At 47.8% G+C, this 26,108-nt stretch overlaps 1 protein-coding gene across 1 annotated transcript; it reads right to left on the bottom strand.

Moving 5' to 3' along the window:
- Positions 1–13,486: 13,486 nt before the first annotated feature.
- LOC134433938 (olfactory receptor 14C36-like) lies at positions 13,487–14,419 on the bottom strand. The gene has a single exon (XM_063182624.1). It carries the CDS (start codon positions 14,417–14,419, stop codon positions 13,487–13,489), a length of 933 nt encoding a protein of 310 aa, XP_063038694.1.
- Between the last annotated feature and the right edge of the window lie 11,689 nt (positions 14,420–26,108).

Genomic DNA, 26,108 nt, shown 5'->3' with positions numbered 1-26,108 from the left:
TGCAACATCCATCTTGCTTTGGTTAGCTTGCCTTTCCCACACACCTCCCCTGGGTTAGGGGTCTCAGTCCCAGTCCTTGGAAAGTGTGAGAGGGGGCCTTCTCACATAGGCATTTCATGTCTTGGTTTTTCTCTGGTGAAGAGGCTTCTTACATCTCAGTTTGTCTGTCACGGTGATTGCAAACAAGCGAGAGGGGTCTTCTTTGGAGGACCATCCAAAACTCAGGAGAAGTCTGGCCAGGCCGAGAGGTGGGGGAAAAATCCCAGAGCTATTGTTGCAAAAAGGGCAGAATGTCTTTCTCTTCTTTTCATTGAGCTCAGTGTAGCATACAGTAAACACACATGTGAAACAATAGCTTAGCAATGCTCTCAGGTCTCCGGGCCCTTAGCATGTGACTTTCTCCTACAGGCCCAGAGATTTAAGACAAGAGGGTCTTTTCTTCAGTGGTCCCCAATGACAATCGTGAGGGAGATGAGGGAAATTTTGGACAGAGTCTCACACCCAGTTGCACCAGTTGTGTCCTTAGTCCCCTTAGCATGGTTCCAGTACCTTCCAGTTGATCCCAGTTGCTCCCAGTGTGCCACATTTTCTTCTCAACATGGGCCCAGTAGCTTCTAGTACCCCCTAATCAGGATCCATTCACAAGCATTGCAATCCCAGTGGCTCCTAGGATGATCCCAGTTGCACCCAGTCACTCCCAGTATGACTACAACCACCCCCAGTATGATCCCAGTCACTCCCAGATCCTCCCAGGATGATTCCAGTCATGCTCAGAGTGACTCCCTGTCATTCCCAGTGTGGGCCCAGTTGCTCCCAGTCACCTCCAGCATGGATTCAGTCAGAGCCAGTGCCTTTCCAGTCACTCCCAGTCTGGTTCCAGTAGGATCCCAGTCACTCTCAGATACTCCTAATGCTCTTCAAGTCACTCCCAGTATGATGCCTGTCAGTTCCAGTATGACCCCAGCATGGGCACAGCTGCTCCCATTATCATCCAGTGGGGTTCCAGTTGCCCCCATTTACCCCCACTGTGGTTTCAATCACTCCCAGCATATCCCAGTTACTCCCATGAGGTTCCCAGTTAGTCCCAGTTGTCCTCAGTTGCTTCCAGCCTGATCCCAGTTGCTCACAGCCACTCCCAGTCACCCTCAGTGCAGTCCCAGTTGCTCCAAGTATGATCCAGTATGATCCCAGTTGCCCCCAGCATGGTTCCAGTTGCTCCCTGTTCCTCCCAGTGTGATCCCAGTTGAACCCTGTTGTCCCTTCTATAGTCCCAGTCACTCCCCATGTGATCCCAGTCCCTGCCAGCATGATCCCAGTCATGCCCAGTTGCCCCCAGTGTAGACCCAGTCACTCCCACTCACTCCCAGTTGCCCCTACCATGGTCCCAGCTCTCCCCAGCATGGTCCCTCTTGTTCCCAGTCATTCCCAGTATGACTACAAACACTCCCAGTACATCCCAGTTGCCCTCAGCATGTCCATGGTTCTTCCCAGACACTCACAGTGATCCCAGTAAGGTGCTTGTTATCCCAGTATGTTCTCAGTCATGCCCAGCATATCCCAGTTGCCTCCAGCCTGCATCCAGTAATTCCCAGTTCCTCCAGTTTGCTTGCAGCACGATCCCAGTTTCTCTCAGTTGCTCCCAGTGGCCCAAAGTGTGATCCCAGTTGCTCCCTTTCAATACCAAGAGGAGCCTAAGAAGCTCCAGTATGATCCTTGTCACATGCCAGCACTCCCAGTATGGTCCCAGTATAATCCCAGTAACTTCCAATCACTCCCAGTATGGTCCCAGTTGCCTCCAGCTAGATCAACCCAGTCAGTCCCAGTATGATGCCATTTGCTGCCAGCGTGCTCCTAGTCAACCCCAGTATGGGGGATGATGTGCAGGGTGTGTTCCCAGTCACTCTCAGACGCTTCCAGTATTAGTCCAGTCCCTCCCAGTATGACCCAAAGATGAGCCCAGTGTGCTCCCAGTCCCTGCCAGTATGAACCAGTTGTGCCCCACATGGTTCCAGTTGTTCCCTTTCACCCTCACTTTTGTTCCAGTCACTCCCAGTCTCTCCCAGTGTACCCCAGTTCCTTCCAGCACATTCCCAGTCACTCCCAGTTCCTTCCAGCATGTTCCCATTTGCTCACAACCACTCCCAGTCAGCCTCAGTGTAGTGGCACTCACTGCCAGTATGATCCCAGTCACTTCCAGCATGACCCCAGTTCATCCCAGTGTAAGCCCAGTGGCTTCCAATCATGCCCATCATGCACCCAGTCACTACCAGTTCCTCCCAGTTGCTCCTTGCATGATCCCAGTTGCTCAGAGCTGCTCCTGGTCACCCTCAGAATGATCCCAGTCACTCCCAGTATATCCCATCTGTCCCCAATATGGTCTCAATTGCCCTCTGCAGGCTCCAACTCCATCCCAGTATGATCCCAGTATGATCCCAGTATGATCCAGTCTTCCTCAGTGTGATCGCAGTCTGCCCCGGCATGGGCCCAGCTGCTCCCTGTATGAACCCCGTAGTATCCCAGTACAATCCCAGTCATTGGAGATGTTGATCTTTGACATCCCTGAAGGTCCCTTTTGGTCCTGAAACAGTCTTGCAGAATCCTGAAACAAAGAACTTCTAAAGAAAAATCACTAATAACTATTTTTAAAATCCATTGATAGTTATCAAACAATATTGAGAAAATTTCTGGAATGCTCTGGCCACTGTCCTTAATTGAATCACTTGGGCTGAGTCTGACTTGTGGCTTTCCAGTACTTTGAGCTGGTAGCTCTGGCCACCATTTTTTTTTTTTTACCTGCACCACTGGGTGGGACAGAGTCCCTGGCCCCAGTCCGAGTGGGCGGACCAAGGACCCCAGGCCTGGTCCACAGAACAGAGCCCCAGGTCTGAGTAGGGGGATCAAAGCCCCCAAACCTGGTGGTGGGCAGGCCAAACAGCCCAGACCTGGCCTGCTGGGCAGGGTCTTTGTTCTCACAGTCCACTCTCACCGTGCTGCCAGTGCCTCGGCAGCAGGACTGACCGAACGCTTTGTCCCTCTTCCCCCAGAACCACCAGTGCACACTGGCAGCTGGGAAGGAGAAGCTTTCCCTGGGATCTCCATCCCGGATCTGCAGGCCTTCTTTCCCCAGAAAAAGTGAGCGATGCTCGCTGTCCACCCTCCCACCGAACCCCACGATTCACATTCCAGTGTTCCTGTTTTCTGCTCCTCAACATCACCCCCATCCCCTCCGGGCTTGTGGACAGAGACAGCACCTCTGGGAGCCACATCCCCCACACCGCTGGTGCCCGTGAGGGGAGTCAGGCACCCCAAATCCCAGCGAGAAGCCCCTGACCAAACGTGAATCAGCCTGTGAAAAATGTTGTGTCCCAGAAAAACACTGAGTTTGAAAGTTTTCAGCTGGGAGGCACGAGCAGTTAGCAAATGAGCCCTGCCTCCCCTGAGGGACAGGCCAGCGTCCCCTTCTTCTCTCCCAGCTCCCACCACAGGGATGTTATAAATGAGAAGCCTGACTAGGCCAATATTCAAGCAGCAATTAATTAATTAATTAATTTATATGGTAAAGTAAGAGCAATACAGCGCTGGGTACAGTGGGGGAAGTTTTCCCTCCAACTGCACACCGATAGTTGAGGCTTACAGGTATTTATAGGGGTACTCAGCTTTCTCAGCAGTTTCTATTCCCAATATTTATGTCACAATTCTATACCTATTGTGATGTATTTTTTCTCAGGATGTATCCCAGAAAGGAGTATCCCCAGATGGTGGTGGTTCGGTTTCCGAAAGAAGGAATTAATCTCCCAGATGGTGTGGTCAAGATTCCAGATGCGGGTCCAGCTTTTAATTGCAGAGACTATAAATCTCAAAACAGTGATGTCCAGCTTCCCTTGATCAAAACTATTATTCCTTGAGTTGATGTTCATCTTCCTTTCTCAAGCTGCTTTTCACTGTTTTAGTAGGATGTGAGATAAGCATGTTTCCTTTCATATATTCTAAAGCTATAGTTTCAAACACCCTTACTACATGCAATATTCTAAAATTATACTTCAAAAGGTTATTACTGCAAAACTCTTTAAGGCTTAGCTACAAGCAGAAAGTTCCTGTCTAAAAGCAACATCCTTAACGCTTTAATTCAAATGCTCCTAAGTCAACTTAAGACTTATAAAGGCTAATTACGAACAAAAGATAGGTTCAAAGGCCTTCTTTCATGCTTTACTTGCCTCAGTAATTATTAAAATTTGTCTTTATAACTGTCCCATGGTCGGTTTCCACCCATATTACAATCACAAATACCATGTTGCCAGTATGTACCTGACACGAAACACAGCTTTGTATTTCACAGGGGGGCACAGGGACAGCTCCTGTGAGAAGCTGCTGGAAGCTTCCACCATGTCTGGCACAGCCAATTCCTGGTGGCTTCAAAGATGGACCTGCTTCTGGCAAAGTCTGGGCCAGTTACAAATGGTGGCAATGCCTCTGCGAAAACAGATTGAAAAAGAAATCAAAATGGAAATTGTGGCACAGTTTTAACTCCAGCCAGAGGAGAGCAGAGGGAGAACATGTGAGAAGAACAACTCTGCAGACATCAAGGTCAGTGCAGAAGGAGGGGCAGGAGGTGCTGCAGGCCCTGCAGACCCAGGCACCCTGCAGGAGAGCCATGGAGAGAGGGGCCCTGCTCCCAGGCTGGAGCAGCCTGTCCCTGGAGGAATGCACCCCCTGGAAGAGTGACCCATGCTGCAGCAGTTTGGGAAGGACTGTTGTCCCTGGCATGGACTCACACTGCAGCAGTTTGCAGAGGGCTGCTGCCCCTGAAATGGACTCACATGGGAGAAACTCCTGCAGAACTGTCTCCCTTGGGAGGGACCCACGGTGCAGCAGGGGAACCACTCCTCTCCCTGAGCAGGGGCAGAAGCCATGGGTGATGAACTGACCATAACCCCCATTCCCTGTCTCCCTGCACTGCTGGGGTGGGAGGCAGAGCTGGAGAGAGGTGAGGGGCTTATTTTATTTCCCCTTTTCCTTTCTGACTTTGTTAGTAATAAGTGAATTTCATATCTCTAAGCTAAGCCTGTTTTGCCCAGGACAATATTTGATGAGTGATCTCGCCCAGTCCTTATCTCAACCCACAAACCCTTTATTAAATTTTCTTTGTCCAGCTGCAGAGGGGAGTGAGTGAACAGCCCACATGGATGCCTGGCATTTGGCCTGGGTCAACCCACGACACCTTGGTACCACAGGGTCACAATGGACCCTTGGTTCTATGGGGTCTCATTGGTTCCATCAGGCCCTGCAGGGCCACTTAATTCAACAAGGTCCCAAAGTTTCAAAGTGGTCTCCAGGATTCCATGAGGCCCTGCAATGTCAAAACGGACCTTTAGATCCATGGTGGCCACAGTGTCACAATGGGCTCTTTTGGTTCTACAGCTTCACAATGGCCACTCGGTTCCATGTGTCCTGCACTGTTCCATGAATCCTTAGTTCCATGGGGTCCTTTAGGGTCACAATGGTCTCCTTGGTTTCATGGTGCCACAGTTTCCATAATTTCCATGGTATCACATCTGCCCTTGGATCCCAAGAGGCCCCAGAGTGTGACAATTGGCCCCTTGCTTCCATGACACACTGTAGTGTCACAATGGTGGCCATGATTCCATCAGGTCCTGCAGTGTCACCATGGGCAGTTGGTTCAGTGACACTCCACAATGTCACCACAGCCCCATGGTTCCACAGAGCCCCACTGTGTCACTGTGGTGCCTTTGCTTCCAAGGCTCAGAAGTGCCAGAGTGACCCTTTGGTTCCACCAAGCCTTGAAGTTTCAAAATGGTCTCCATGGTTTCATGAGTACCCCCTGTGTCACAAGAGACTCTTGGTTCCCTGAAGTTCTCCAGTGTCACAATGGGCCCTTGGTTCCATGAAGTTTGGTAGAGTCCCAATTGACTCCTTGGTTCCATGATGCCCTGCTGTGTCACAATGCCCATGGTTCCATGAGTGTCCATGGTGTCACCACGGTCTCCTTGGATCCCCAGTATCACCATGGTCTCCTTGGTACCAACCAGGCCTTGTAACAAGAGACAGTGAGCCATTTTGGGCCTTAGATGAAAGGCTGCAGAACCCATGGTTGTGAGGCTGTGTCACTGATAAGAAACAAAAAACACCTGAATCTGAGTGCCAAATATCATCTCAAGTACCTTCCATCCCAGCCTCAACAGAGGTAGAAAATACAAACAGGGGTTCTCCAGTAAATCAAAAACAGGGATCATATTTGGAATGCAGGCAAAATGCATTCAAGTGCATTCGAATGCACTCGCTATGATGGGGAGGTGATGATCCCCTATTCCAAGAATGAGCTTAGGAAGGAACTTCAGAGAACCACAATATAAGAAAGGCAGGTGGCACAGGTAATTCTGGGATAGGGAGACTGGAAAGCAAGAGCAGATGAACCAGTGCAGTCACCACCATGAAGATCACGTTCACATGCTGTGGGCAGCAACCCCATCAGGCCGTGCCACCATCCCCTGGTACAAGGGGGGTCACGATGGCTCGTTTCACTGATCTCAGGGTGCAAAGACACACAGCAGGGGACTTTCAGTATTAACCAAAACAAATGCACCTTTTATTGAGTGCCCACAGCAGATGCAACACAAGGATAGAAAGGAGATAAAGGACAGAGAGAAAAGGAGGGGGGGAATGCCTGCCAACAGAGAGATGAAATCCTCGTGGTCTGACCAATAGATCCCTCTGGTCACATCAGGGAGAGTCTCAAAGTCTTTGGTTAACTCAGGGCTCTTTTATAATCTACCGCCGGGAGGGGAGCAGGACGGCACATGGAGGGAACAGTGGAGAATAAATCCATTGGGAACAGGCACAGACAACCCAGTTCTGAACAGCACACACCGGTGCCAGCAGTGAGCAGGGCCCGTTGTTTCAGGACTGGTTCCTATGGGAAACATCCCGCTTCCCATGGCAGACATCCCGCTCCAGTCAGGCCAGCACCCCTGGGTTAGAATTTGAAGGGTCTCATTCTCAGTCCTTGGGGAGGGCTTCAATCTCCGTCCTTGATGGCGGCTGTGAGGCAGATGAGGGATCTTGGACTGTCGCTTACAGACTGACATCCCAAAACATAGTAGTAATTATGCATTTCCCCTTAAAAATATAATTTATGGAATTAGGAAAATGAAATTATTTTTCTTATTTATAATAGTATTATTCTATATTTGTAATACGATATTTTAATATTTATATTTAAAAATCCACAGCATTTTAGCAAGCAAAAAATTTATTGGTCATTAGTTCTAAGTAACACAATCCCCAACATTAATTCATTGAGAAGTGTGGCTATTGATTTTTCCTTCTTTATGCTAACCAGTCCTATTTTAATCCTTTTGTTATCTTTTTTATCATTTTCACAGACAGGATAAAAGGGGCCACTTTGGGGTCCGTGGAGACATTTCTGGGGCACATTTGGGGCAGTTTTGTGTCTGAGGAGGGAATTCAGAGAGAACTTGAGTGTCTGGAGGAAAACGGGGGAGCCGGTGGGCTCTTGGAGGGGCACTCAGGGATTCCGAGGGACAGTTCAGGGTCCGGGGCAGCACTTGGGGGTCCAGGGGGGCGTTTTGAGGTCAGGGAGGGGAATTTGGGGCCCTTCGGGGTCCGGGCGGGCCCTTGGGGGGCTCTGACGGGGCTCGCTGGGGCGCGGGGGCTGATGGGAGTTGTAGGCGCAGAGGGCTACTGCAGTTTAATGAGGCCGTGGAGCATCACGGGAGTTTGAGGCGCAGCTGCAATGGCTCTCAGTGGGGCGCGGTGTATAACAGGAGATAAAGTCCCGGCTGGAACAGCACTGGGCATGAGCCACAGAGCATGACAGGAGCTGAAGTCCCGGAAGTGGCTCCAACGCTTTGTTTGGGGGTCTGGGAAGGCACTTGGCGGACACTTCTGCATCCGAGCCGCGACTTGAGATCCTCGGGTGAACGTAAACGGTTCGGGAGCGCTTGGGGGGAGCTCAGGGAGCTCTAACTGGGCTCTTTAGGGGGAGGGCACGGCAGGAATTTAAGGCGCGGGACTGTGTTCCGAGGGGCTCTGGGGCAACGGTGGAAGAGAGGAGATGAATTTCCAGAAGCGGCTGTACCAGGCATCTGTGGGGTTAGGAGCACTCAGGGGGTCTGGGGACGCTTTTGGGGGGTCCCAAATGGGCACGGAGGGGGCACTGAGGGATCGTGGAGGGTCTGGGGGACTGGGGGACACTTACGGGACAAAGGGGTGGTGGATCCCTGGGTTCTGTGGAGAGCGGGGCATGACGGGCGTTGTAGTCCCGGCTCCAATGGGGCTCAATCGGGCCGCGGGGCATGACGGGAGGTTTGGCTACCGTAGGCACCGTCCCCGAGTCTCTGATCTCTGGCGCTGATTGGCTGCTCGCGGTGATAGGCGGGAGTCCCGGCAAATGGGATGGGGTGGAAGCGGGAACAGCCCATTCAACTTATCCAGTCCCTCCCAGTACAGCCCAGTTCATCCCCAGCACAGACCAGTACAATCCCAGTACAGCCCTGTTTATCCGAAGTAGAACCCAGTACGAGCCCAGTGCCCCTCCAATCCCTCCCAGTACAGCCCAGTCCCTCCCAGTACACCTGAGTTTATTCCAAGTCCCTTCCAGTTCATCCCAATGTCATCCACAGGATGCCCCAGTGTCCCCAGTCTTCTCCGCAATGGCCCCACTGTCCCCAGTATGTCCCAGTATCCCCCAGTGTCACTCCCAGTATGTCCCAGTGTCTCCCACAGCGTTCCCAGTGTCCCCAGTATGTCCCAGTCCTCCCCAGTGTTTCCAAGGACAGTTTCATTTCTCACGGTGGCCGTGGCAGCCAAACCCAGCAGTGGGGTCAGTGCAGTGCCCATGGCCACAGCCCCTTGCAGGGGCCCAGTGCAGCTTGGGCTGATGATCCACCCTCACAGCTGGCCCAGGGCAGCACTGCAGTGCCTTTGGTGGCACCTGGGGCTGGCACACACCTGAGCAGTGTGTCTGTTTGCAGTGGGAAACTCAGCAGTTTGAGATTGCTGCAAAAAGTACAAAAAGGGAAAACCCCTCTCAGGCTGGGTGCAGCCAGCTCTCCAAGCACAGCAGGGCCCAGGGCAGTGAGGACAGACAGGATGGGGCTGGGCAATGAGGAGCAAGGTTGTGCACACTGGGTCAGAGCTCCAGGCACAGCTTCTGTGAGCAGGCCAGAGCTGCTGAGGAGAGACCCTGGGTCAATATCAATCACAGAATGCTGCAATCATCTCTGCTCTAAAGAGAAATTTAATAAAAGACACCCTTTAAAATAGGAATGTATATTTTATTACTGCTCTTTGAAATCTTTCTCCATAACTGGACTAGGAAAACTTTAATGACCCTCTCAGGCTTTGGTGTTGTTTACATCATGTTTACATAATAATGAGCTTCATACATATTGCAAAAGTTGAGCTCAGGATTGGTCAGCTTACATATCAGCACCTACGCCTACTTCTACATTCCTATGGTTCTACTTTTGATACTTTCTACATATTCTTAGGATATATTCAGGACTAATCTCAACTCCCTATCCTCATGTTGCAGCAAGGTCGCTGCTGACTCTTCCTTTCAGCTTGCTGACTGCTGACTTTTCTCCTTCAGCTTAACCAGTGGCATTATATCAGTGTGGCCTTTCTCAGCTAACCAATTATTAATAATACTCTCCACAAGGAAGTCTGCGATAACCTAAGTGAATCAGACTGTTGGTGTAATTTCACCTTGATACAGCCTGTAGAAGTGACCTGCCTTTGAGCTTGAGTTGCTATCAGACTTTCATTTGAATTCAAAGTGGACACTGCACTTTTTACCACAGCAGGGCCTTATACACCCCATACTAGTTCGACTCAACCCAAACTTGAACCCAAAGTGTATGAAGTAGGCCCCTACGTAGTAAAGAATGTGAGTGAACAACAGCTATTATTCAATCCAGAATGGTCTCTCAAATGTGTAGAGTTGATAATGCAAATTAACATCTCAAAAATCCAACCAGCCTGCCCATCCTTCCTAAAAACTTCCTTTGAGGGCTGGACAACATGGTTACAAAAGCAGGCATATCTCAGGAACAGAACAAGAAAGGAAGGAGCCAGCTCTCCTGGTGCCTAAAACCAGGAACACCAAGAAATCAGTTTCCTTAGGTCATTTTCCAAGCTGGTTGGCTGAACACCCAGGCAATGGCTGGTAAAGGATGCTGAACTGCAGGTGGTGAATTAACCTAAGCAAGGAAGGTGATTTTCTTTATTTATAGCTATCCCTTTTCCTACTGAGATTTGGATCAGTGATTTTCCCAGTCTGAGGCAATTGGATTCTGCTTAAAAAAGGTAGAGAGAGAGACCCCCCCCTCAGAGCTCAGCAGCAGGCTGTAGGATTTTGAGCATCACAAACCTGATCCCAGTTTCTTCTGAGGCACTGCAATGAATTTAGGCTCTTCTCTCAGATTTCGCCTTCATTATTTACTTGAGGCTTGGACCTGCCCTGAACACAGTCCACAGCTTATCTTAGCTAGGGGCAAGGTGGGTGAAGTTTTATAGGCCAGGAGAGACATTCCTGCTTGCCACACGTCTGGGAAATCAGGTGCTTTAATCAGGATGGGGAAGGAGAGGTTAGATTCCCTGAGGTCTCTACATTTCAGAACAAACATCTGCTTCAAGTATGACCTAAACCTCTGTCAGATACACTTGTGAAGTGTGTCTGAATTTGCAGTGTGAGCCCAGCACATCCCTCTGGCAGGGAGGGAGGGTCATAGACAGAAAGCAGTTCCTGTTCCCCATAATAAACATCTAAATAAACTGGCATATTAGGGACAAGATTAGGAGTTTTAAATGGAATTGATTCAGAAATACTGATGAATAAACTGGCCACTGCAGCAGGTAGCCTAACAAAATTGAAGCAACCCTTACAGTCATCTCCATTGGCATTAGGAACTAGCCAGTGGCAGATTTCAAAAGTACTGTCAAAGTGGGAAACGGCCGGGGACCAAGACCACAAGCTGATAGTAGAAGCACTTAGTACAGTTCAAGATAATGTGTCTTTAGCTTTCAGTTGTATACAAGCACAGTTATGGATGCAGGCAACAGCAGCTCTGATCATACGGGAAGGGGGTGAAGATAATTTTCCAGCTGAAATTCGGAAAATTATGTGGGACAATGTAATTGATTTTGAAAGAAAGTTTCAATCCTGGTGGACTATGTTGAATTTCACCTATGATCCGGTTTCTAATGTGGCCACTGCCTTGTGCTTACCATACATAATGCCACTGTTTGTTATCCATCCCATCGTGGCTCTAGGATTAAACCATGAAAAAACAATACTCTACCCTTCAGAACATAGAGTGTGGGCACGAAAGATGAATGAAAAGTGGCAGACAGTAAACTTAGAATCCTACATTACTAGAGAACAGATGGGATTCATTTGTGAAAGCAATACTATTAATGCTCAGGATGTGTGTTTGGACACTGAACAGAGTATTTGTCACTTTGAAATTCATCCAGTCACTGACCAGAGAACTGTGCTCGTATATACTGGAAAAGGGTGTGTGTGTCTGAGGACTGCCTGTGCTGCAGTAAAAATTGATAGCAATGATGTTATTCTGTCTAGTAGAAATCATTCTAACTTCTGTATTTGTAATTTTGTTAAGATTATCGGGTGTGATTTTTAGTACTTGGCCCCAGTGACATCCCACCAGCTGATTAAAGCTAACTACACGATGTATCACAGACTACCACCTACCCCTATTGGGATGAACCTTACATTAGTGGAACAATTAATTAAGCACCAAGACCTATTGGAGATCTTGAAGGAAATCCAAGAAAGTGGAAAGAAAACCCTAATTACAGTCCAACATGATACAAAGGAGATAACCAGAGTTCTACAAAGAATAAAAAAAAATATGGATTATCACTGGTGGGATGTGATCTTTGGGTGGTCACAAACTGCAAATGGAATCTTTAATAAGTTGTGCCACCCCATTGTAGTTTTACTAATATTAGTTGGGATAAGCTTAGGATTATCTATTATATTGTTAATTTGGGACAGGAGAATGCTACAACGAATAGCTGTACTAACCTCTGTGTCAAATGTACATGGTGAAGCACTAAAAGACACTTTCTGTCATGAAGGTTTTCATTAAGAAAAAAAATTTACTTATTTCCTAGGAAAGGGGGGGAATGAGACAGAGTAAAGATCCATTCTGAATTAGGTGAAGTGTCTAAGAAAGGTGAAAAATCTGTGAGGCCAAAGCTGAAGGAAAAACTCGCATGCCGAGACAGCAAGGAGACAGAGAAAGAAAAACAGAAAAGACCACAAGGTCGATTTGCCCTTGACTTAGAAATTCCTTTGATAAAGAAGAACTGGTGCTAAATGTCACATGGAATGAATATGTATAAACTTATTGTGAAACTGTATGCATATGCATTTGGAAGGGGGATAAAAGAAGACAAGACCTGAGGTCTTCAGAGGCACGCATGCCTTTTTGGGGGACTTGCGTCCGGCACGCGTTGTAATAAAAGCATACCGGGCTTTACAACTTTTACAAAGTTGTGAGGTTTCTTCTTTTCTCCGCAAAACAACCATGGGGCCATTGTGACACTCTGGGGCCCCATGGAACCAAGGGGCCACTGTGAAACTGTGGCACCAATGAGAACATTGTGACACTGTGAAGCCCCGTGGAATCAAGGAGTCCATTGTCAAATATTGGGGCCCTATGGAACCCAGGGGGCCAGTGTGACAGTGCAGGGCCTGGTGTACCAAGGAGGCAATTGTGACAATGAGAGGCCTCATGGAACCAAGGACATCTTTGCAGATGACACCAAGGTGGGTGTGAGTGTTGATTCTGTGGGAGCATAGGAGGGCTCTGCACAGGGAACTGGACAGGTGGATCTAGGGGGTGAATCCAACAAGGTGAGGTTTAAAAAGACCAAGTGCCGAGTTCTGCACTTTGGCCACAACAACACCTGCCTCACTACAGGCTGGGGACATAATGGCTGGGCAGCAGCCAGGCAGAAAGGGACCTGCAGGGAGTGATGGACAGCAGGCTGGGCATGAGGCAGCAGTGTGCCCAGGTGGCCAAGAAGGCCAATGGCTCCTGAACTGGATCAGGAATGGTGGGGCCAGCAGGAGCAGAGCTGCTGTGCCAACACTGATCTGCCCCCAGCTCTGCACACAGACATTGCTGCTGCAGCTCCAGAGAAGGGAACAAAAGGGCATCTATGCAAAAAAACTTGGCTGGGAGATCCCTGAGTTCCTTTAAAGCCACAAGAGCGCCGCCCCTCATTGACACAGTCTCTGGCCACAGGGAAGTTGGAGAGAAACAAAATGAGAAAAGGCAAAAACAATGACATTCCTTCGTGGGCAATATGAAAAACTAATACAAAGGAAAAAAAGAACAAACCACAACCAAAGCAACAAGAAGTATGAAAGATGTCTTTTAGTAGAAGTGATTGGCAGAAATTGGCCAGCAGTTTAATGTTCCTGAATGCATCCAGCCATCAGTCTCCACACTGCAGCCTTGAGCTCCTGGTTCCTCAGGCTGTAGATGAGGGGGTTCAGGGCTGGAGGCACCACCGAGTATAGAACTGACAGGGCCAGATCCAGGGATGGGGACGAGACTGAGGGGGGCTTCAGGTGAGCAAAGACACTAGTGCTGAGGAACAGGGAGATCACAGCCAGGTGAGGGAGGCAGGTGGAAAAGGCTTTGTGCCGTCCCTGCTCAGAGGGGATCCTCAGCACAGCCCTGAAGATCTGCACATAGGAGAAAACAATGAACACAAAACAACCCAAGCCTAAAGAGGAACTACCAACAATGAGCCCCAGTTTCCTCAGTTTGGACTGTGAGCAGGAGAGCTTGAGGATCTGTGGGATTTCACAGAAGAACTGGCCCACGACATTGCCATGGCACAGGGGCAGGGAAAATGTATTGGACGTGAGTAGCAGAGCATTGAGAAAGGCACTGGCCCAGGCAGCTGCTGCCATGTGGGCACAAACTCTGCTGCCCAAGAGGGTCCCGTAGTGCAGGGGTTTGCAGATGGACACGTAGCGGTCATAGCACATGATGGTCAGGAGGAAAAACTCTGCTGAGATGAAGAACAGAAAGAAAAAGAGCTGTGCAGCACATCCAGTGTAGGAGATGTCCCTGGTGTCCCAGAGGGAATTGTGTATGGCTTTGGGGACAGTGGTGCAGATGGAGCCCAGGTCGCTGAGGGCCAGGTTGAGCAGGAAGAAGAACATGGGCGTGTGCAGGTGGTGGCCGCAGGCTATGGCGCTGATGATGAGGCCGTTGCCCAGGAGGGCAGCCAGGGAGATGGCCAGCAAGAGGCAGAAGTGCAGGAGCTGCAGCTGATGTGTGTCTGCCAGTGCCAGCAGGAGGAAGTGGCTGATGGAGCTGCTGTTGGACATTTGCTGAGGCTGCTGGCGACCTGTTCATGGAGAAAGGACAGTGACAAGTCAGGAGAGGCTGCTTGGAGCCAAACCTGGTCCATTCCCTGCAGACAGTCCCTACAGCTGGGACTCACTCACCCCCCTTCCTGCTCTGGGGGGAACCTTTGCAATCAGAGCACAGTCACACTCCCAGGTCACCCTGGGATAAACCAGCCCCTTCCCAGATCATAGGATCCCTGAATGTCTCACCCTCTCTAAAGGTTTCTGGGTAAGGTCTCAGCACCCCCTTGTGCCAAGGATACTCATGGCTCCCTTGGCAAACCCAGCAGCATTTCCTCAGCTGTGGCAGCTCTGCCCTTCCCCGTGGGACATTCAGGGAACTCTCAGAGGCTCTGGCACAGATTTGCACCCAGGAGGGCAGCTCAGAGCTTGGAAGGGCACAGCAAGGAGACCCCTGGCTGTGCCCATGATGGGATCTCAGGGAGGGGGCTCAGCTCATTCCCCTTTCCCATGGACTCCTTTGCCCACAGCCCCACAGGTGCCAGGGAAGCTCGGACACCCCATTCCCATGGACAGCCCTGCCTGGCAGGAATGCTAAGGGCAGTGCCTGACTCAGCTGCTGCAATGCCAGAGCCTCCCTGAGAGCAGCAGGTAACAGGGTCAATATCAGGGCAGTGCAGAACCAAGAGAAGATGTTGTGGTGCTGTGCCTGAGAGGGCAGGGCAGAGACAGCCGGGTACTCAGGACAGTGTTCCCGTGCCCAGCTGTGCCTGGCACCTCCCACACACCAACCGTGCCCTCATCCTGCCCCCAGCTCTGCTCTCTTCAGCCCCCTCTCCTTCCCTGAGCATCTCCCTGGGCCTGCACATGCCCTCCTGAGAGGAGCCTTGTCCCTGCCAGCGCTCACAGAGCCCATCCCAGCCTGTTTGCCCTGTCTGGGCCCTACAGAAACCTGCCTGTGTGCAGGGCCCTGGCTGGGGCAGGCTCTGTGTGCAGCTGGGCAAGGGCAGCTCAGGAGAGCCCTGCTGGGCTCTGCGGTGATGCTGCTGCTGTCCAGGGCTGAGGAGTGGCTGAGGGCCTTTGGGAGGCTCCCAGCAGAGATACTGACCAGCTTAAGTCACAGTTCTGGAGTCTGTGTAAATGTTCAAACATTCCTTTGATGATCCTCTGTGTCCCTTTCAACTCAGAATGTTCTGTGATTCTGGGATTACAATTCCTGTTCTGCTTCTCTCATCCCCCTGTTGTCTATAATCCAAAGAGAAAAAAAAACCCTTGCAGCAGTGTTAGAAGAGTAAAGTAAAGTAAAAGCCAGACACTTATTGGAAACTTCCAGGTGTCCCAGTGGGAAAGGGCACACCCATCTCCCGATTTCAACAATTTATTAAGGTTGATAATGAGGATATTTAACAGGAGCATCCAAAAGGAGATTCAGTTTCCCTAGTTACACACCCCTGGGTCAACCCATTGGAGTAGGTGCAAAGGCTTCTTTGCTTTCACTTTTTATAATGACTGCTCATATTCTGATCATTCTCAAAACCCAAAATGCTCCTATATGTCCTGTTCTTAGAAGACTGTATAGTATTTCAGGACTATATAAAAGAATAGGACTATACAGCATTTTACGAATATATTTAGACAGTCAGGTTATTAAGAGAAAGGTAAAGAAACATACTAGATTTAATTCAGGATTAAAGCTATATAAGAATATAATAGTGGTTCATTACAGTTAAGAGTTTAGAAGAGTTAAGTAAGGATTATAGAATTGTAACTATATAATAGTAATTTAGAGAGCTATGAATATATAAAAATGTAAAAAATACAAAAATCTTTTTGTCACCACCCCAACATTCCCATCTTTCTCTAAGTAGGAAATTGAAAACACTCTTAGGAGTGCTCCTGACCTTTCCAGCAATCCCTGGCTTACCTTCTTTGGGAAGTGTCCTCCGGAGCTGTGCCCAGGCAGGTCTGGAGCTGGGAGCAGCCCTGCCCCACCCAGCCCCTCTCAGCAGCAGCCCCTGCCCTGCTCAGGGTGGCTCCTTCCCCCCACAGCTTCTCTCCAGCGCTGGGAGCAGCTGCCAGGGCTGGCTGAGAGCGTTCCGTGGCAGGCAGCAGAGTCCCTGCCCCAGCACAGCACCCTGGGCTGCAGGACCCTGCTCTGCAGGACAGCCCTGGGCATCCCTGGCTGCAGCCCCGGCTGCTCAGCCCTGCAGCAGAGCCTGGCAACAGGAGCTGCCTTGGGCTGTGCCTGGGCTGGGGCAGCAGGGAAAGCCAGCCCTGCCCTAGGGCCACAGCCCTGCCCTGGAGCAGCTCTGAGAGTCCTCCTGAAAGGTCCTCAAAGCTGTGGGATGTGCCAGCTCCAGGAGATCCCTGCAGGAACGGCAGCTTCTCTTCCCAAAGCCAGGGAATGACTGTTTCAAACCTGGGCTGATTTCTGCTCTAGTGAGCCCTGAGTGAGCTCTGCTCTGTGCTCCCAGCCCAGGCTGAGTTTAACCCCTCTGTGCCCCTGTGCTGTGCCCAGGGTGGCTGCAGGCAGTGCCCAGCCCTGCTGGGCTGTGCACAGGAGCTGCTCCTGGCCAGAGCTGCCTCTCTGCAGCGCTGCCCTTGCCAGGAGCTGCCTCTGTGCCAGGAGACTCTCTGCAGGTTTTTGAAAGGATTTCGCATTTTGCTTTTGCCTTGGAGTCTCTGAGAGGTTTGTGCAATCATGGCCTCCAATTATCCGCTGTAATTAGTCCCTGGAGAGTCTTTGTCAGTAACAACACTCATTGAGGCTCATTAATACTTCAGGGTACTTTAGTATTTTCAAAGTATTTGGTGCTTCCCTTTTGATACAGACTCTGTGAGAGCTTTGTACAATCATGGCCCCAATTACCTGCTTTAACGAGTCCCTTGAGAGCTTTGGACTGACACTCAGTAGTGCTCATTAATGCTTTGAGATACTCAAGGTTTTTAAGGTACTTTGGATTTTCCTTTCTACATTGAGTCTCTGAGAGGATTTCATGCCATCCTGGCCTCCAATACTCTCCTCCAAGGAGTCATGTGTTGACGGAAGGAGACCAGGACATCAATTTGATCATCACAGGCCCAATTTTATTGATCAGTACGCCGGGTTAAATACAGTTAATAATGAGCTTCATACATATTGCAAAAGTTGAGCTCAGGATTGGTCAGTTACATATCAGCACCTACGCCTACTTCTGCATTCCTATGGTTCTACTTTTGATACTTTCTACATATTCTCAGGATATATTCAGGAATAATCTCTACTCCCTATCCTCATGTTGCAGCAAGGTCACTGGTGACCTTTCCTTTCAACTTGCTGACTGCTGACTTTCTTCCTTCAGCTTAACCAGCGGCACTATGTCAGTATGGCCTTTCTCAGCTAACCAATTATTAATAAATCTCTCCACATTTCCCCCGTTTTCTTCTTGAGCAAGGAGATTAGTTTGCCATGTTTTTGTTATTGTACGGCTGACCATGTTTTGAATACAGTTAATGATACAAGGCAAAATAAGCAAAAACAGCAAAATTACACCCAGCAGGCCTATAGCATAGATCACAAGGTTCCTCAGCCACGGTCCAAGTCCTAAGCCTTTAAGCCATTCGTCAATTCCTAAACCGTCTTCTTCCTTAAGTTTGTGAAGTCCCTGTTGCAGTTCTTTTATCTTAGTGTGAATGGACACCGAATGATCAGACAGATTCATGCAACACATTCCCTCGAACTCTTCACATCCATGCCCTTGTGCTAAGAGCAAAAAATCTACAGCAGCTCTATTTTGCAAAACAGCATGGTTAACACTTTGCACATCTGCAGTTAACATGTCTAGAATTTGTGATGTCTTGTTCAGCTCATCCCTTGCCCAGCATCCTAATTGTTTTGCTAAATTCATGGCTTTATTGGCAGATCCTCCTGGCAAGATAGTTGAAACCACCCCCTGTTTGAATGTGCCCCAAAATCGTGGATCTCCTATGTGGCTGCAGTCTAAGTCATGTATGCTACGTTTTCTCCTGTTTGAATTTTGACTCAGCTGCATTAGCAAGGACACATTAGGGTGAAACAATGACAATTTTCTCAAAAAACAGGGTCCACCCTGTGGTTTAGCTGGTATACCATTCCATGCCCTTTCTCCACAAATCAAAAATATTCCTGTGGGTAATTTCATTGGTGCTGTGATATTTGTGCCGTTACATTCACTGTAATGCTGTGGAGAGAATTTACTCACATTCAGGGATGAATCTAGGGTGGCCCATGTTTCTTTAGGTTGGTTTAAATTCTGAGCATCCGAAAGTTTGAAGCTAAACCATCCGCCAGCTGTAGTGTTAGACATACTGGCATTTGTACTTCCAAAAAGATCCAATTCCTCAGGAGGAGAATGCAAAGAGGTGTTAAGTGATTGGATTAGTAAGCATTGACGATAGCCATCACTCTGACCTGCAGTATACCCTTGTTGCACTGGCAATGTGATGTTTGACATGTTAGACATACATAAGGTTTGATTGTTTATCAAACTGCAAAATTCTCCAGGAGACCACATTGGAAGTCCCACCAGGCATGTTCGAAATGGGTTAGTGACTCCTCCAAGACTAAGACAAAGTGATGATTGGTTAGTTTGATTAGCAAGTGTCACCCATAAATTTTCCCTTGGTTGACTAAAGTGTGTTATTCCTACTTCTTCACTTGCTACAGCATTGAGCAGTATAACAAGAACAAACCTCATTTTTCTTTCTGCTTGCTTTGCTTCTCCTTTCCTTCCTTCTGCTTGCTTTGTTTTTCCTTTCTTCGCTGTCTTTTCCCTGGTTTGCTAGATTGTCTATTGTAAGGCTGAGTCAATTCTTGAATATACTGATCTAATTCTAAATCAGCATCCTTGTTCACAAGTATAGCACGAGGTAAGTTTGAAGGCAAATCAGCTTTACAGCAAGCTGCTATGATGCGTGAGGTTTTATTAATTTCAAATATTCTAAGGTTTTCCTGCAACTTCCACCTAAGATATGCTATAACCACTTGTTCTGCACTCTCAAAAAGCTGTAATCCTGTCCTTCCTGGCAGGCCAGTACTTTGTTCAAGAGGTCTAACCCAGAAAAAATTTCCAATCCACCTTCCAGAACAAGGTGCACACCATAAATATCCCAATGACCCAATGACCTCTGTGAATACCAATAAACCTGATTACAATCTGCACAATGCAAAGCTACCCATGCATAGCATTTATCTTTATCCCTTTTGCAAACATAACAAGGAAGTGAATACAAGTAAGGACCAGTACAAAAGTCTGGTTCTTCAATCCAAAGCAACCAATTCAATGGTGGTGATCGCAATGCCTCTTCAGCTTTTTTACTATATGAGGCTAACAGCTCAAGGTCTTTCTTTAATACAAGGCGTATCTTATTTCATAATCGTAGTTCTTGTTCATTATTCTCCTCAACAACTATATCCTCCTGAGGGTCCCACAACTGTAAAATTGTTCAAATCATAGAAAATTAATTAGCAATCACTGATATCCTTATTCAAATGAGACCGTTCCCTTTTTGCCTTCTTTTTCTTATCTGTCTTCAATCTTGCTGCTCCTGATTTTACTGGTCCTGCCACTTGCAAACTCAATTTTTGCAACTTGTCAATGCAGCAATCTAATGCTCTATCAGGATCCCCTTGGAAGGGTCCTACAACTGAATGCTGTGTTAAAGGCACTAATTTCCTACACCTTATAGAAACTATACGTGATTTACTTTGAACCTTAATTCTATTCACAATACATTGTACTTCCCATCGATAATAAGCAAGAATTTTCTGTTCAGGAGACTCATAAAGATTTAAAGCTATATATGTATTTTGCCCTGTTTGTCTCCTTAATTCATCTTGCCAGCATTTGCCGCACGTGTGCTCGTGTTCACAAGTGTGACACCACAAATCCCACAATAATGATTGTTCTATCCAAAAAGTTCTTTCACAACCTCCACAACGTAGAGCTATCGAGGCAGCACAATGTGGATTGTGACAGTCAAGGCAATGTAGTTTCGCTGGATTTGTTAAGCGAAAAGTTGATAATGCGTCAATAAAACCAATCAACTCCTGGGCTGTCCGATAGTGACGTGTCAGTGCTCTGTCCACCGCTTCCGAGTACCCCTTCAATTGTAACAGTAGCGGTTGTAGGACTAGAAGCAGTTTCTTCCCCAGTCGCTCCCTGTCCTCCTCTGTGAGGCGATCCACCAGAGGCTGCATCAAAAACAGGTTTAGTCCACTTAGCAGGCACCCACAAAGGCCCTGTAGGTGAGGAAACACAAAGATACCCCCGACCCCAATATAATACTTTTGCAGGTTTTTCCCATAATCCTGTACTCGGGTTCTTATGCTTAACCCAGACCTCTGTTTCCTTAGTATTTTCCTGACCTGACCTTGGATGATATTTCATTGCAGGAGGGGTATCATCTTCCCCAAAAATGCATAAATGATTAAATACATAAAAAACATTAGCCAAACATGCTTGTGGATCTGTCAAATCTTGATGTTTTTCAATATACTGCTTAAGGGTACCGTTTGCTCTTTCCACTATTGCTTGTCCAGTAGGAGAGTGTGGAATACCTGTCACGTGCTTAACAGACCACTGATTCAAAAATTTCCGAATCCTAGCACTTACATAAGCTGGACCATTATCGGTTTTGATACTCTTTGGAACTCCCATAACAGCGAAAAAACTTAACAGGTGTCTGATAACATGTATACCTTTCTCTCCTGCCTGAGCCGTAGCCCATATGTAATGACTATATGTATCTATGGTGACGTGCACATGCTTGACTTTACCAAATCTGGCTATGTGTGTAACATCCATTTGCCATTTCTCATTTATTTCTAAACCTCGAGGATTAACCCAGATGCCTAGACCTATGCCACCATTATGATAACTACATGTTGGACATGCTCTGACAATGGCCTTGGCTTCTGACAAACTCAGCTCAAAGTGTTTTGCTAATCCTCTTGCATTTTGATGATATCTACTATGTGCTTCTCTGGCCAATGTGTGCTTGTCAATAGGACAAGAATTATCAATGGGTAGGGTAACCAATTTATCTGCAAGTTCATTCCCTTCTCCTAAACCTTCAGACCACTTATGACTCCTAATATGAATCACAGAATATGCTGCCTTTCTTTCTCGTAAAACCTTCCTTAACTGTATCAGTAACTCATACAATCGTTTATTATTCACTTCCTTAATTGCTGCTTCCTCTATTCGTTTGACTACTCCTGCAACATACATAGAGTCTGTGACCACATTTAAAGGCTCTTGTAAGTTGGACACCGCCCATACTACTGCTAACAATTCCAAAGTTTGTAAGCTATCTGCAGGGTCTGCTGTGAGGAGTTGATGCTTCCATTGTCCCTTTTCTTGCCAGGTAACAGCAGCACGCCTTAATTTCTTTCCTGCATCTGTAAAAGCTGTAATAGCTCCTTCTATGAGGCGTTCTTCTCTCAAAGGTTGAGTGATCCAGTTCCATTCTGTCATCCATTGCAAAACTCTAGGCACTAATTTACTAGTCTCTACTTTAGCAGGTGACATCAATAATGCTTCTTGTAAATTCTTCAAATTAATCAAGTACCAGTCCAAGGTTTCTTTTTCCATAGGCAATCTAATAGTAGCAGGTTCTCTACCATCCACTTCAAGAATTCTGAGATGCCCCTTTTTGATTAATGCAGCCAATTGTTCAATTTTTGAAGATATTGTTTTCTTATGCTGTAGCGGTGGTGATAACCATTCCAACACCCGTATCTCCCCCGTTTTCTTTTGCAACTGAGAGAGAGCACCAAGCAAGTGGCAAGGGCTATTCCAGATAGTAAGGTCAATGGGGTGGTCGAGTTGTCGACGAGACACATACCCTTGCTGCACACAGTTACTAATTTGCTGCAAAGCAAGATGATGCTCCTTTGTCAGGTGTACAGGAGTAGTAGGGTCCACGCCTTTTAACAAAGGCTGTAGGGCTTCTAATAAATGATTTGGTATTCCCACAATAGGCTTCAGCCACTGTAAGTCTCCCAGCAACTTCTGTGCATCATGTAGAGTTTTAATGTCCAATTGTAATTCCAATTTTTGTGGTATTACTATTTGATCCATCAGAGTCCATCCCAAATATTGCCAGGGCCTTTTAGTCTGAATTTTCTCTGTAGCAATAACAAGTGAATATTCAGCAAGAGTATTTTTAATGGTGTTAATCTGTAAAGAGGAGAATGGCTGTTGCTGTGCAAACAAAATATTGTCCATGTAATGATATATTATAGTTGCTGGCCATTTGCGACGTAGTGCCTGTAATGCAGTATCAACATAAATCTGACATAAAGTGGGGGAGTTGCGCATGCCCTGCGGAAGAGACGTCCATTCCAATCTTTTATCTGGTTTTCCACGATTTATTGCTGGTAAAGTAAAAGCAAATCTCTTCATATCATCAGGATGCAGGCCAATAGAGAAAAAACAATCTTTTAGGTCAAAAATTAAAAGTGGCCAGTGTTCTGGAATCATAGCTGGACTTGGAAGACCAGGCTATAAGGCCCCCATTGGTTCCATTTTGTCATTTACAGCCCTCAAATCATGTATCAAACGATATTTCCCTGATTTCTTTTTGATTACAAAAATAGGTGTATTCCAAGGGCTTGTGGACAGTCGTAGGTGCCCTTTTGTATATTGTTCCTGTACCAATTCATGGGCATGCATAAGACTCTCCCCTTTTAATGGCCATTGCTCAACCATCACCTGTGTATCCATTTTCCAGGTGAGTGGAATGGGGAAAGTCCAAGCAATGGCAATTACCCCAAAGGGTGCTGATTAGTTAACACCACTCCCAATTGTGTTAAAATGTCCCTTCCAATTAAACAGAAAACTTTAGGAGGCAGTTGAACAATTGAAAACACAGCAGATATTTGTTGATTCTCAATGCACACAAAGACGGCGATCTGCTTGCCAATGTAAATCCTCCCACTCCTTTGAGCATGTTTGATGATGGGAATAGGGGCCAATGTTGTGGCCACGCTTCTGGAGAAATGATGCTAATATCTGCTCCTGTATCCAATAATCCATAAAGGGTTATGCTTTGATGCCCATAAGTAATTTCAACCTTTTGCTTTGGTCTATTTTGTAAATCTACAGTTAAAAGTGTAACACCAGTAGAGCCAAAACCTTTTTCATCCCGTGCTTGTCCAGTAAATGATTGTATTCCTGATGTCATTTGTGACAGTGGTACCAATTGTGCAATGCGTTTTCCTTTTGTAATTTTAATCGGAGGATAAAGGGTGTAAGCCATGATTTGTATTTCCCCTGTAAAGTCTGCATCGATAACACCAGGCAAAACAAATAATCCCAACATAGTTATAGAGGAACGTCCCAGCAATAATGCTCCACATGTTTGTCCATTTAATATAAGAGGACCCTTTACTCCAGTGGGTATCCTCTCAGGTCGGTTCGTCATTAGTGTGACGTCTACTGCTGCTGATAAGTCCAAACCGAGGCTCCCGGTTGTTGCGGGTTGCAGACAGGAGGTGGCAGCGATGTCACGGCAGCTGCTGGTGTCTCCGATGTCACGGCGGCAAATTGTGTCTGGGCGCGGCCCCCGAGATGCGCGCTCCGCGGATGGTTTCCCGACCGGCACCTACAAGCCGTAGTGTTGTGGGAGCTGGATCGGCAGTGTTGACACCATATGCCAGTCGCTCGGCACGTTCGGCGTGTGTGTCCTTCGTTGCCGCATCGGTAACACTTGAGGAATGGTTTCGAACCTCCTTGTGTGAATGCCAGTGAGCCACTTCGGAGAGGAGCAAGAGCAGCTAACACCTGATTCTGAGTAGACTCTGCTTGCTTTTGGAACCCTAATCCTAATTCCTTTAAGGCTTCTGCTATAAATGCCTGTGAAGCTGTTGGCATTAATGCCATTCGCTCTAATGCTTCCTCAATAGTCCAATTTGCCCCTAAAGTAGCTAACACTCTCTGGGTTGCTGGATTGCTATTTTGCAAGGCACACTGCTTCAATAGCGCCCCCTTCATGTAGTCTGCAACACCTGCACGATCTATAGCAGTAGCTGCTCTATCAATAAAATTTCCAAATGATTCTTCCCTTCCTTGTTTAATGCCCATATAAGGCGGTAACCCTCCTGGCTCTTTAACCATGTCTATTGCAGCACGCGCTAACCGCATAGACTCTCTAAGTTTATCTGCTCTTGATATCAGCTGTGCCTCTGTACGCAAAAATGCCCCTAAGCCCATCAGCTCCTCTACTGTCACTCCATGTAATGGGTCATGTGCATTAAACAATAACTGCTGATGCTGAGTGAATATCAACCGAACTATTCCTCTTAAATCATTAGGACATAAAACCTGAGTATTAAAAAGATAATCTAGCATTTGCCTAACAGGTTCACTTTTTACTCCAAACTGACTAACCGTAGAACATAGCTGAGTTAACAGCTTCCAATCTAAGGGAGTATATTCTGCTATATTATGCGTAAGGTTCCCCTGTGCATCATACTGTGGTGTGTATGTAACTGGACATGCAAGACTAGAAGCTATTTCCACCGCCTCACCATGCCCCATTTGCATTACTTCTTTCGCCAAAGCAGCCCAAGCTTCCCTCCTCTGTTTAGCCATCTCCCCCCATGGATCACGGTGTGCCCCTGGGATGGGATCTGACTCTTTAAGGGTGCTATGCTGCTGGCGCTTCGGTGCAGACACCGAGTTTTCTCGCAGGGGGGGCAGTGAAGCAGGGGCCGGCTCGTGCGGGGGAAACAACCCCCCCCGCTGGAGCTGACAGTGAAACCGGAGCCGGCTCGAGCAGAGCCAGCTCGTGCGGGGGAATCGGCCCCCCCCCCGAAGCTGTAACCGGAGCTGGCTCACTGAGGGGAAGCAGCGGAGGTAAAGCTGGAGGCGGAGGTGAAGCTGGCTTGCTCCCACCCCCACCATCCGACCCGCCTGAAGCTGGTAGCGGAGGCAAAGCTGGTTTGCTCTTACCCCCACCATCCGACTCGCCCTCCCCCTTTGACAGGAAAGGTGCAGACGGTTCCACTGTGCCTATAGGAAAATCTTCCACACCACTTTGCTGGGGACTCTTAAGCATAAGTACCTTAGTTACAGAAGGTGCCAGGGGATCATCTTCACGACCATACCCTATATTCCTCTTATGAGCTTCTGTCGCCCTTTCTGCTGCCTTTCTCTCAGAGACCTGCTGAAGTAACGTGTTATACACCACCCGCCATAACTTCCCGAATTTCTTTGCTGACTTATCATCATGTAGCACTGTATCCCACAATATTTCCCCAAACTTCTTCCATTCTGCTAGCTCATGAACTGTATGAGGATTAGAAAAGATACCCTTAGCATGGCCATAAGCTAATAACCCTGGTAACTCCTTTTTTAAATCTATCCCTTTTATCCCACGCCGCTCTAAATAGGTGGTAAATAAATCATATGCCGCTTGCCTATCCATACCTATTAATCAGCGCGCGCTGTTGCAGCTCTCCAGGCTCCGGCGGACACGTATTGGCTTGAGTCACAGTTGTGAACCCCAAGGGTGCTTCAAATTCCGGCACCGTCCCGGCTGCAGGGACCCAAACCCAACTTCCTCCACCGTGGCGTAATCCCCTTTTTCTTTTAATCCAAGAAAAAAGGGCAGAGATTCGGTTTTGCCCGCATTCTCCACCATTTGTCGACAGAAGGGAACCAGGACATCAATTTGATCATCA

This window comes from Melospiza melodia, unplaced genomic scaffold (assembly GCF_035770615.1).
Source record: "Melospiza melodia melodia isolate bMelMel2 unplaced genomic scaffold, bMelMel2.pri scaffold_28, whole genome shotgun sequence".
NCBI classification, from domain to species: Eukaryota; Metazoa; Chordata; class Aves; order Passeriformes; family Passerellidae; genus Melospiza; species Melospiza melodia.
Note: the sequence above shows the minus strand (reverse complement) of the source record. Positions and strands in the feature narration are given on the sequence as shown.

Bases quoted from the DNA above. Each gene is read 5' to 3' on its own strand.
- LOC134433938 (XM_063182624.1), bottom strand. From the start codon at position 14,419: ATGTCCAACAGCAGCTCCATCAGCCACTTCCTCCTGCTGGCACTGGCA.